The sequence below is a fragment of the Rutilus rutilus genome (assembly GCF_951802725.1).
Source record: "Rutilus rutilus genome assembly, chromosome: 4".
Lineage (NCBI taxonomy): Eukaryota > Metazoa > Chordata > Actinopteri > Cypriniformes > Leuciscidae > Rutilus > Rutilus rutilus.
The window spans coordinates 45,372,256-45,385,699 of NC_140212.1; the positions used below are offsets into that span (position 1 = coordinate 45,372,256).

Genomic DNA, 13,444 nt, shown 5'->3' on the forward strand with positions numbered 1-13,444 from the left:
AGGAATCATGTTTAATAACACACACACACACACACACACACACACACACACACACACACACACACACACACACACACACACACCCAAAGCAGAGGAATCATGTTTAATAACACACACACACACACACACACACACACACACACACACACACACACACAACCCAAAGCAGAGGAATCATGTTTAATAACACACACACACACACACACACACACACACACACACACACACACACACACACAACCCACAGCAGAGGAATCATGTTTAATAACACACACATAACCCACACACACACACACACACACACATAACCCACAGCAGAGGAATCATGTTTAATAACACACACACACACAACCCAAAGCAGAGGAATCATGTTTAATAACACACACACACACACACACACACACACACACACACACACACACACACACACACACACACACACACACACACACACAGGTTTCTATAGAGAATCATGAGATCCTTCATTCACACACTCATTGATCAACAAACTGTGATATTGATTCATTCTCTTGAATATGTCTTATTTTCACAGCAATAGAGAGACAAAATAAAAGAGAGAGAAAACAAAGATAATAATAAAAAGATAAAGATCAATCCAGAACCCCCACTAACAGGTTTAGTACAGTATACAATATATTACAGCAGAAGCGTCTTTAATAATACACACATAACCCAAAGCAGAGGAATCATGTTCTATACAGATCCGATGTGTGTGTGTGTGTGTGTGTGTGTGTGTGTGTGTGTGTGTGTGTGTGTGTGTGTGTGTGTGTGTGTGTGTGAATCATGTTCTGAACAGATCCGAGAAGTTGAGATAAACATCTCTGAATGTGTTAAACTGAGTTTAGAGTTGAAAGTCTAGTTTTGCTCGTATCATCCAGACATGTTTCAGTGAGTCTCATTGTGTCTCATATTTCCTCTCTCTTCTCTGTGTATCATTGTCTGTTTCTCTTTATTTCACTGACAGAAGTTCAGCTGTGTTATTAATGTAATGAAGAGACAATAAGAGACTCTAGAACATCTCACTGTCACTGATTTATCATGAGCTCAAAGCATTATGGGTAGAGTCTCTCATCAGGCTATTCTCATTCATCAACACAGTTTCACTGATGATCCATAATAAACCCCAAACCCAGGATAGAGTGTGTGTGTGAATGTGGTCTGGACTGTGTGTATGAGGCTCAGTGTGTCAGAGACGCTGTAGAAGGACAGAGTTCCTGCACTGTGATCCACACACACTCCTACTCTCCACACTCCTGTTCTCCTGCTGATGGGCTCTACAGTGAGTTTAGTCACTATGTTATTGTGCCAGAATGAGTAACTGGAGGAAGAGCAGAACAAACTCCAGGACTGATCATTAGATCCAAACCCACACTCATTACCCCATCCCTTCCTGCTGATGCTCTTATATGACACTGATATCCACACACCACCACTCCACTCAATCTCCCAGTAACAGCGTCCACACACACTCTCTCTACACAACACCTGAGGATTATATTCATCAAATCTGTCTGGATGATCAGGATACGGCTGAAGCTCTGGGTGAGTGTTAGTAATCACTCTGTTCTCCTCAGACAGACGGAGGTGTGTATTCACTGTGTTCGGATCCAGAGTGAACTGATGAGAAACTGATGGAGAGAAAACACACATCAGTGAATTACAGAAACTTTCTATCTTGAGTCTTCATTTCAGATCTGACTCGTTCATTTAGGATTGTAAGCAACCAATGATAATAAAGCACTAAAGAAATATCATTCTGTAACAGCTTTTGTCCTGAATGAGGTTCTGACTGAAATCGCCATGGTTACCAAACAGAAAACATAGGATTCTTATGTTCAAATATTTCTGTAATCAGGAATTATGAAACTGTCTGATCTTTACAGTTTTTTAATTGCTTTGCCACAATTTTCACAAGCAAGTTTTACGTGTGTGTGTGTGTGTGTGTGAGATAGACAGAGAATGTGTGCATGTGTGTGTGACAGAGAGAGAGAGTGTGTGTGTGTGTGTGTGTGAGAGAGAGAGAGAGAGCGAAAGAGTTTGTGTGTATGTGAGTGATACATGTGCATACGTGAGTCTGTGTCAGAGTGTGTGTGTTTGTGAGAGAGAAAGTGTGTGTGTGTGTGTGTGTGTGTGTGTGTGTGTGTGTGTGTGTAGTCGTACATTTGTGTAGTCCTGCTGTAATCCTGATCTCTCCTCCATGATCCACACTACAAAACACACACAGTTAATCAGTAAACACACTCTTTCTCACACACACACACACACACACACACACACACACACACACACACAATCACACACACTCTCTCTCTCTCTGTCTCTCTCTCTCTCTCTCACACACACACACACACACACACACACACACACACACACACACACACACACACACACACACACACACACATTCTTGCTGAAAAAAACTAAACTTTGCCCTCACACACACACACTACAACATAGTCTTACACACTGATGCAATAAATTCAGAACAACATTTTCAAAACTGGTATGTTTGCTTGTTTTGCTTGTAAAACCGTCTCACACACACCTGATCTTCCTCATCCTCCTCTTACACACCTGATCTTCCTCATCCTCCTCTTCCTCCTCTGACACACCTGCTCTTCCTCATCCTCCTCTGACACACCTGCTCTTCCTCATCCTCATCCTCTTCCTCCTCTTACACACCTGCTCTTCCTCATCCTCCTCTTCCTCCTCTTACACACCTGCTCTTCCTCATCCTCCTCTGACACACCTGCTCTTCCTCATCCTCCTCTTCCTCCTCTGACACACCTGCTCTTCCTCATCCTCCTCTTCCTCCTCTTACACACCTGCTCTTCCTCATCCTCCTCTTACACACCTGCTCTTCCTCATCCTCCTCTTACACACCTGCTCTTCCTCATCCTCTTCCTCATCCTCCTCTTCAGCTCATTAGTTCAAAAATAAAGTATTTTTTATGTACTCTATGTGTAAGATCTAATGACTAATTATTATAATAATGACTAATTATTAATGTGTAAGATCTATGTGTAAGATTGTGACTAATATTGAGTCAATATTATAAACACTACAGATCATTGGTTAGACACTACATAAAAAAAATATAGAGTCATTGTTGTGTCCAGTGATGAAACAAAAACCAAAGGGTCTCTTACACTCATTAAACAAAACCTTCCTCTTATTATTGAGAAATGTAGCAATGATAAATCTGGCAGGTTGAGCTGTTTCTGTACAAGCATCCAGATGAGGAAGATCAGGGCAAGAGAATAGCTTTTGTTTCTGTCTCTGCCCCAGCAGTTTCTGATGCAGTTTCTTTTCAGTGGTTAACTAATCAGTTGCTGCTCTTAAATGAGTCTGCACTTATTATTGGAGGAGACATGAATGCACTTGCAGATTTGATGATAAATCCACTACTATATTTTCCAAATCACAAGAGATAACATCAGTAAATGTTAAATCCTTTATGCAAAGCCTTAATCTCATAGATGTTTGGCGTGTTCAGAATCCATTGGTTGGAGATTACACTTTCTTCTCTTCGAGGCATCAGACACATTCCAGAATAGACTATATTCTGTGTTCTCGTGAATTCAGGATGTGTTTTGAGAGCGTCACAATCCTTCCTGCTGTAATATCTGACCACAACCCACTGCTGACCACGTTTATTTACTGCTCACATGATGGCAATTTAATATATCTCTTCTACAGGATTCTGGGGTTTTAACAGATTTCTTTTTGAACATAACCCTTGATAGTGTGGATAATCACATGATGGTATGGATGGCCACAAAAGGCTTTATTGGAGATTTCTCTTTTTCATCAAATTTAAACAAAGTATGAAAGAAACAAATTTGCCAAAGAGATCAAGTTGAAGAAAAAATGATTAAGATCTGTTGAAAATGTCTTAAAGAACTCTTTCTAATACTAGTCTAATATTAGTCTAAACTAAATGATTTGCTTTGAAGAAAGGCTGAATTCATTAAACATAGAGTCCGGCGGAATTTTTATCATCGGGTGCAAAATAATAAAATAATAGACAATAGGAATGATGCGTCAGTGTACAAAGTCAGTTTGCGCTGGGTGCAAGATAAAGACTCCATGTGTTTCAGAGAAGACAGCTGTCTATACCCTCAGCAGCAGTGGTGGAATGTAACGAAGTAAAAATACTTCGTTACTTTACTTAAGTACATTTTTCACGTATCTGTACTTTACTTAAGTAGAATCAGTAGTGCATACTTTTGACTTTTACTTCGTTACTTTTTGCAGCAATTATTATACTTTCTACTCCACTACATTTCTACAACGTTTCGTTACATTTTCGTTACATTTTCTGATCAGTTTTTCCCCTTGCCAAAACAGGGATTGAAAAAAAATCTCCATGTTTTCGGTGCTGACGCGTTCATGTAACATGCAACTGTGGCGCTGCCAATAAAGCTGTCACAAAGAACCGGCAAAAGTAATGATTATGAATATGTAAAATATAACAAGGAGACATTTTAATTGATGCTGACGCGCGATCTTTGCAGTGAACGCGCCAGAGAGAAATGCACATTTCATACAGATTACATGCAGAAAACAGTCTGTTTTCTTTCGTTTTGAATTGTTCTGTTTAAAAGTACACATTTCAAGTTTTCTATATATATATATATATATATATACATCTCAGGTCTGTGAGGCAAGTACAGACCTGAGTTTCGGTTCATGAGTTTCACCAGTTCACGCGCCCGCGCCTCCGTGTCCTGATCTATTTTCTGCTATATTTACTTATTTATTAAATCCATGAAACATGAATGAAATATTGATTAAAATTAAGATACAATTAATACGAAACGAAATTCACTTTAAAGAAGGGCTTTTGAGGTCTCTGTGAACGTTTTAAAGCAGTATTTTAGTGCCGCTTTCAGAGCGCTCACATGCGTAACGGAGAACTGACACGTCCATAACATTGTTTTTTCCTCATAAATGTGAACGCAAAAATAAAATGAATATGATATGGTCTGTGATATGTTCTTCATCCGGTGGGTATTACTTTTGGTTTGCACAGTGAAATTCACAGAATTACAAAAAAATATTTTGCCACCTAAAAGTTAAAGATTTTTTTTGTGTCACGTCCGTTACGGATTTATATTTCCCTCATATTAAAATATAAAACGCATGTGTCTGTAGTAGACTAGTATTTTTCTAATGTCTGGACTTCTTTATTAAGGGAGTATGGATATATAAACAGTTTCAATTGGTATTTGAGAATTTACATTTCAAGTTTTTACTGCAATTGTCATGACCATAACGCTGGGATTGCCCAATTTTAAATTTATCCAGGTCTACGTATTGTATAATGTTAACTTCAAATAAGGGGTGTGTCGCGATTCTGCCTTCTCGCACTCACACCGCGACACAGGTTCGTGGATCCGAGTGTCGCGATTTCGGTTTCATATTGCATATTGTTACAGCCCTAATTATTAGAATATAGACATTAAGATAATAAATTGTTATGAAAGTACTTTTACTTTTAATACTTAAAGTACATTTAAAATCAGGTACTTTTTACTTTTTACTTAAGTAGGGTTTTCACTGTGGTACTTTTACTTTTACTAAAGTAAATATGTCTCTGGTTATTTGTACTTTTACTTAAGTACTGAGATTCAGTACTTCCTCCACCACTGCTCAGCAGTCAGCACTTACACTGCAGTGCACACTACACTACACTACACACTACAGAAGACAGCTGTCTATACCCTCAGCAGTCAGCACTTACACTGCAGTACACACTACACTACACTACACACTACAGAAGACAGCTGTCTATACCCTCAGCAGTCAGCACTTACACTGCAGTACATACTACACTACACTACACACTACAGAAGACAGCTGTCTATACCCTCAGCAGTCAGCACTTACACTGCAGTACACACTACACACTACACACTACAGAAGACAGCTGTCTATATCCTCAGCAGTCAGCACTTACACTGCAGTACACACTACACTACACACTACAGAAGACAGCTGTCTATACCCTCAGCAGTCAGCACTTACACTGCAGTACACACTACACTACACACTACAGAAGACAGCTGTCTATACCCTCAGCAGTCAGCACTTACACTGCAGTACCCACTACACTACACACTACAGAAGACAGCTGTCTATACCCTCAGCAGTCAGCACTTACACTGCAGTACACACTACACTACACTACACACTACACTACACAGCTGTCTATACCCTCAGCAGTCAGCACTTACACTGCAGTACACACTACACTACACTACACACTACACTACACAGCTGTCTATACCCTCAGCAGTCAGCACTTACACTGCAGTAGATACTACACTACACTACACACTACACTACACTCTACACTACACACAACACTACACTACACACTACAGAAGACAGCTGTCTATACCCTCAGCAGTCAGCACTTACACTGCAGTACACACTACACCACACTACACTACACACTACACTACACAGCTGTCTATACCTTCACCAGTCAGCACTTACACTGCAGTACACACTACACTACACACTACAGAAGACAGCTGTCTATACCCTCAGCAGTCAGCACTTAAACTGCAGTACACACTACACAACACACTACACCAGTGGCGTAGCTATGAAGGGGCCTGGGTGGGCCTAGGCCCCCTCATTTACATGTCCGGCCCCCTCAGATTTCTGATTGCTTAAAATTAAAGGGATAGTTCACTTTGAAATTAATTTTTGATATGTTTTAGCTTACCTCAAGGGCATCCAAGATGTAGGTGTCTTTGTTTCCGCAGTAGTTTCAATTTTGATATTTTTAGGTCAAACCGTTCTTGTCTGTCAGTCATATAATGCAGGTCGATGGTCACTGGCTCAAAACACAAGCACAGAGTCCAAATTAAAACAATTCCCCATCGTCCAAATGAAACAATTCCCCATCGTAAGTACACATTGATGGCCTAAGACACGAAACGAGCGGTTTGTGTGAGAAAACGAACAGTATTTATATCGTTGTTATCTCTTGAAAACAGCACAAGGCGACATCTATGTATATATCTATACCCGCCCGCGCCGTCAGATCATTTGGACGTGTGCTGTGTTCAAGAGATAACAACGATATAAATACTGTTCGTTTTCTCACACAAACCGCTCGTTTCGTGTCTTAGGCCATCAATGTGTACTTACGATGGGGAATTGTTTAATTTGGATGATGGGGAATTGTTTTAATTTGGACTCTGTACTTGTGTTTTGAGCCAGTGACCATAGACCTGCATTATATGACTGACAGACAAGAACGGTTTGACCTAAAAATATCAAAATTGAAACTACTGCGGAAACAAAGACACCTACATCTTGGATGCCCTTGAGGTAAGCTAAAACATATCAAAAATTAATTTCAAAGTGAACTATCCCTTTAAATAATAATAATAAGAAATTGTTGATGTGTTGTGATGCGCTAATTGATAGATTGACCAATCAAAATACTGCGTGGTAAAATGCGGCTGTTTTCAAACTTGATTTGACGTGTTGTGTGTAATCTATACGCTGTCATCTTCGCGTGAGAGTTCATGCGGTGACAATGGCAGCGTTGTGCAAAGTACAATATTAGGCACGAACAGATGAGCGAGAAGGAGAAAATAAGCCATTTACATCTGAGTTTGCTTCAGCTTACTACAAGACGACAGCGAGTGAAGCGGCTAGGAGACAGAAACGCACATATTTCATCACAGGAATAGTGGTGAGACTTCGACTCAGATCGGCACAATGCGCAATGACTTGTTTGCAATTGATGAACCGCCTTCACAACCAGTGATGACCACATTTCCTGTATAGCCTATATCTTTTGTGTATGAAGAGTTTGGTTTCAAAATGCGATAAATCCATTATGATTAATTTGAGTAATAATGTGTTTTCTTTACCAAGAGAGTGGAAAGATGAAAACTACTATTTTTTGTTTCAAACTTTCACATAGCATATTTAGGTTATAATAACATAACAATTTCATATTTATTATAAAAAAGGATTAGTTTCCCCCCAAAATGCAATAAATTCATGACACTTTTTTTTCCAAAATGCAATTAATCCATTGAATCAATATAAAAGTTATTTTTCATATTTTAACTGTTGAAAATACACAACAAAGTAAGTTGATCCACATATGACAGCCTCTGAACTTGGTCAATACTAATCTTATATAACTTACAGGCACTGGACTAAAAATAACCGACATTAAATAACCATCGCTAAGAAATACCTCCTGAACTTTTTTTATGGCGATCAGCTGTAAAATGGCTTGGTCCTGCTCGGTTTTCTTTGACTTTGAGTAAAACAATTGAAAGTTTTTCAAAAGATCCCCTGGGGTCAAAGTGTCAGCGTGACAGAAGTTTGATGCTGTCGTGTGAGAACAAGCAACAGTCGGCATTTTTCCTCCTCCCGCGAGCCTCATCTTCTTAATCTCCTCAAGTAGCCTACATGATTAGATTTCGATGGCTTACGTTTCTTCCCCACCGCAGAAACCACCACAGGGTCACCAATGCCGTCAAAATTATTATTATTATATATAATTTTTTTGGATCACAAAGTAGAAGGAAAACTAGGATGCCGGGTTTATTCAAAGCGCCGCCGTTACGGTTTACAAAGCGTGGAATGGTGCGCTCACTGCGCTGTGATTAGTTGAGCTTGAGCGTATCGCATTCTGCAGAGAAAGGGAAAAGGAAAGGGAGAAAATATGACAGAATAACACGGCGGATATCGCATTTTACGTAAAATTAAAAATGGACTTTTCAACACCGACCAGATAGCCTACAATACTGTTTTTGCGGGAACTAAATATATAGGCTATATATATGTATATATAAATATATATATATAACGTTTATCGCGTTAGTAAGATGACATATTGACACTTTTTATAATCGCCCATGTAGACTCATGTAAAAGATAATAATCACCGATCTATGTCGTAGACTGCTATAGCCTAGGCTAGGCTATATATATATATATATATATATATATATATATATATTAGTTGCCCCCTCATTTTAAGATGGGTCCCCCCAAAAATAAAATTCTGGCTACGCCCCTGCACTACACACTACTACACTACACTACACTACACTACACACTACACAACACTACACTACACACTACACAACAAAACTTCACTACACTACACACCACACTACACTACACCCTACACGACACACTACACTACACTACACCCTACACGACACACTACACTACACTACACCCTACACGACACACTACACTACACTACACCCTACACTACAATACACTACACACTACACTTCACAACACACTACACACTTCAGAAGACAGCTGTCTATACCCTCAGCAGTCAGCACTTACACTGCAGTACACACTACACAACACACTACACTACACTACACAACACACTACAGAAGACAGCTGTCTATACCCTCAGCAGTCAGCACTTACACTGCAGTACACACTACACACTACACAACACACTACACTACACACTACAGGAGACAGCTGTCTATACCCTCACCAGTCAGCACTTACACTGCAGTACAAACTACACAATACACTACACTACACTACACTACACACTACAGTGTTCAACACCTGTTATAGATGATGTGTAAACGCATGAATAAATAATTTACAACACTTTCTGCATCCCCTAATCTAAAGTGTAAACTGTACGTGTATTCAAGGCATTTACAACACGTTCTGCACCCTCTAATTGCTACATAGATACAAAAAAAGTAACAATTTATGAACACATAGTCATGTTTTGTAAATGATTAGTTAATCATTTACTAATCACTTATAAATGACTTACAACTGAATGTTATAATAAAGTGTTACCAAAATACATTTTGTCATTGAAGGAATTAAAAAATGTATATATGCAGTACTAATTCTAATTCGGATATTCTCTTGGTTGGGAGTTATAATGTGTTGATGGGGAAAATAAGGTTTGTGGTTTACAGTTTTCTACAATTGCTATGACAGTTTTTTCAATACATTTAACAAGTTTCCTAAACTCTTAACGCACCAACACACCTAAAACACACAATTGGCAAACCGGTTAATTTCATGCTCAAAATCACACATTGTAAACTAAACTCCAACACTAATTTTCTAAATACAATAATACACTAACACAATACACTATGTCTAACAAAACACTGCAAACATGTTTCAAAATCAAATAATTATTCAAAACACTAACACATGTTCTCTTCCAACAGGAACATTTAGTCAATCATAACACAATGACAAAAAAAAACACTATCATCAGCTGAAATTACAGAAACTGCATTATTTTATGTGTCAGGTCTGCCCTTATACAACAGACAGTATATTGTATTGATCATAGATTGTGTTTTGCACTGCAGTTTTTTTTGTTTTTTTAAAGGGATAGTTCACTTTGAAATTAATTTTTGATATTCGTTCCAATGAACTGCTGTAGACAAGGCGACATCTAGTGTTTATATCTATGCACCAGTCTGCGTACACGTCAGATCAGATCACTTGGACGTGGCTGTGTATAAGAGGTAAAAACGCTATAAATACGGTTCGTTTTCTCACACAAACCGCTCGTTTCGTGTCTTAGGCCATCAATGTGTACTTACGATGGGGAATTGTTTAATTTGGATGATGGGGAATTGTTTTAATTTGGACTCTGTGCTTGTGTTTTGAGACAGTGACCATCGACCTGCATTATATGACTGACAGACAAGAACGGTTTGACCTAAAAATATCAAAATTGAAACTACTGCGGAAACAAAGACACCTACATCTTGGATGCCCTTGAGGTAAGCTAAAACATATCAAAAATTAATTTCAAAGTGAACTATCCCTTTAAGTCTCTCTACATTTTTGTTTTGTTTGTAATGTAAATGCATGCTTTTTTTTGCAGCAGAAATTCAATACAACAAAATAAATTACCCTTCTTAGAGTAGCTTTATAGAATGTATGGTTTATGAAAAAAAGAAGACAGAGACAGAATTGCTGCAGTAACGGCTTTATTTGCAACAGGACATTTCTGCAAAATAACAAAAATATGCAATATAGCTGCCATTTACAGTATTACTGTATGTGAAAATACAAAATATACAAACAGAAAAAGCCATCTTCTAATCTGCGCAGTCTTCTGCATTTGTCCACGTTCTCATCCACATCACACCTGATATCTTCCCTGGCAAGGCATCTTGGGAAGAATCTTTTGGCTTGCTTTATCCTGGCAGTGTTCAGCTGTGATGTCTTGGTATGCAGCATCTTTTGCATACAGGAGGGACATTTGGTCCTGTGGACTATGGTCAAAAACCTTTCATCTCCAGGCTGAGAGAACTCCTCAATGGGGTTGAGGAAAGGGAAGTAAGGGGCAAGGAAAATGGACATCATCCTCTGATGGGCGTCAAACCAGGCTGTGACTGCACGGGAATGGTGGAATGCCACATTGTCCCATATTTGCATAACTTCAATCAGCTGTTTCTCAGTAGCAATGGAATCAAATACAGGGGATATATTTGTGTTTCAATTCACAATATAAACAGCTGTTCACCTTGACTTTAGCCTGTAAGGTTAGGTTTAGAACATGGTGTTATCTGTTCTGACATACAGTGTGAAAGCATTGGTAAATTTGGCAGTAAAAATCCATTGTTTTGGTCTTGTTTGAGCTTGTGTATAAAAGAAGTTCAAGCATTTTAAATTTGTGTTAATTGTATGCATTTTGTGTTAAAGCAACAAGAAATGTGTTAATAGTATAGCTTACACAGACGGATGTAGTGCTAACTGTGTTAAGAGTTTTGGAAAATTGTTAAAAGTATTGAAAAATCTGTCATAGCAATCGTAAAAAACTGTAAATAAGAGTTCAATAGGAAGACAAGGTATCCAGAGAAATATGCAAGTTCTTGGTGGCTAGTTTAAAGGGAGAGCAGGGGTGGGTATAAGGGCCAGCTAACTGGTGTTGGTCTTATTATGGATCTTCTTTTCTCAGCTCTGTTTTTTCCTCTTCTTTATTTATCTTTTTTTTTGTTCAGGACATTTCATGGATCAGAGTACTGCAATAGTTATACATGATACAAATGGCTGGTAGCACAACAAGATTTAAATATAATTATTAATTTTATCTCTTGGAATGTAAAGGGTTTGAATAATATTGTTAAAACCAAAAAGTTCCTTCACATTTACAGTCCCTCAAGAGGAGACTTGGATTAAGAAACTCATCTTCTCATCCTCGGATGTTTCTCACATTAAGTGTACATGGTCACAGTTTTCACTACAAACTGCTGTGAAGGCAAGAGGGACAGCGATTCTTCTACATAAGAACATTGCTTTTGAACCTGAATCAGTGATCTCAGATCCAAATGGTCATTATGTTATTGTGGCTGGAATTTTACAAACAGTCCCAGTTGTTTTAGCATGCATATGTGGCCCCAATTGGGGAAAAAAAATGTATATCATTTTTTTACCATTTTTTTCTATACTCTAGAATCTTGATAGTCATCACATAGTTATAGGGGGAGATTTTAATTTGGTTCAAAATACAATATTGGACAGGTCTTCTTTAAAACACACCACGTTGTCAAACTGCCAGACTTCTAGAGACCTAAACTAAACAGATTGGCCTGTCAAATCCCTGAAGGTCAAGGCTTCCAACTAGTAAAGTCTTCTCTTTCTTTTCGCATGTTCACTGTTCATACTCGGGGATTGATTATTTTTTTCTTTTGGATGATAGAATGATACACACACTGTCAATTCCTGCGACTATCATAGTATAGTCATGGTGCGTTCAAATACGAGTGGGAAACTCGGGATATTTCTTTAAGCCCTGACATTTACGAGTTGTGGGCGTGTCAGTGAGAAACATGGCGGAATACCACAATACTTAAAGGTATTTAGCAGTGATATTGTCAGGCTTTTCTATTTACAGCGAAGTAAGCTAATTGCCTGCTCAGAATATGATGGCATTATAATATAACAGTGTGATATGTAACGATAAAGTTTGTAGTGTCTTAATAAATTAATTAAAAACATAAAAAAACTAAGTACACCTGATGCACATTTCTTTGTTCTTAATTTTCTAGAAATAGAGTTTAAGAACCTTGCTGTATTTTTGTGTAATTAATTAAGAGAAAGTACACTGCGATCTTACTCCGAGGAAAGTGACTTGAACGCAGTGCTGTCGTAAACACGAACTTCCCACCTCGTAAGTACGAACTTCCCAGGAGGACTTGAACACACCATCATCTCGATCATGCCCCCACCTCTTTGGATTTAAGGTTTACACAAGCCAGAACTTATTGGGGATGGAGATTTAGTTCACATTTACTTTCTGATAACAACTTCAAATATTTCCTCACATCTCATTTAAATATATATGTAAGCAATAAGGTATGAGAGGCTGTGCTGTAGCCTAACAACGCCCTTCAGCCGTTACTTATTC

At 38.4% G+C, this 13,444-nt stretch overlaps 1 protein-coding gene across 2 annotated transcripts in view; it reads right to left on the reverse strand.

The window, feature by feature from the left end:
• Positions 1-734: 734 nt before the first annotated feature.
• Positions 735-13,444, reverse strand: part of LOC311289543 (protein NLRC3-like) — a 74,590-nt gene continuing 61,880 nt past the window's right edge. For both annotated transcript variants that reach the window (XM_084407628.1, XM_084407629.1), the window contains 2 exons: positions 2,182-2,228; positions 735-1,649 (listed from right to left, as the gene is read on the reverse strand). In XM_084407628.1, the coding sequence (XP_084263754.1) occupies positions 1,111-1,649; positions 2,182-2,228 (586 nt within the window). In that variant the 3' untranslated portion in view covers positions 735-1,110. The remainder of the gene's footprint in view (positions 1,650-2,181; positions 2,229-13,444) is intronic.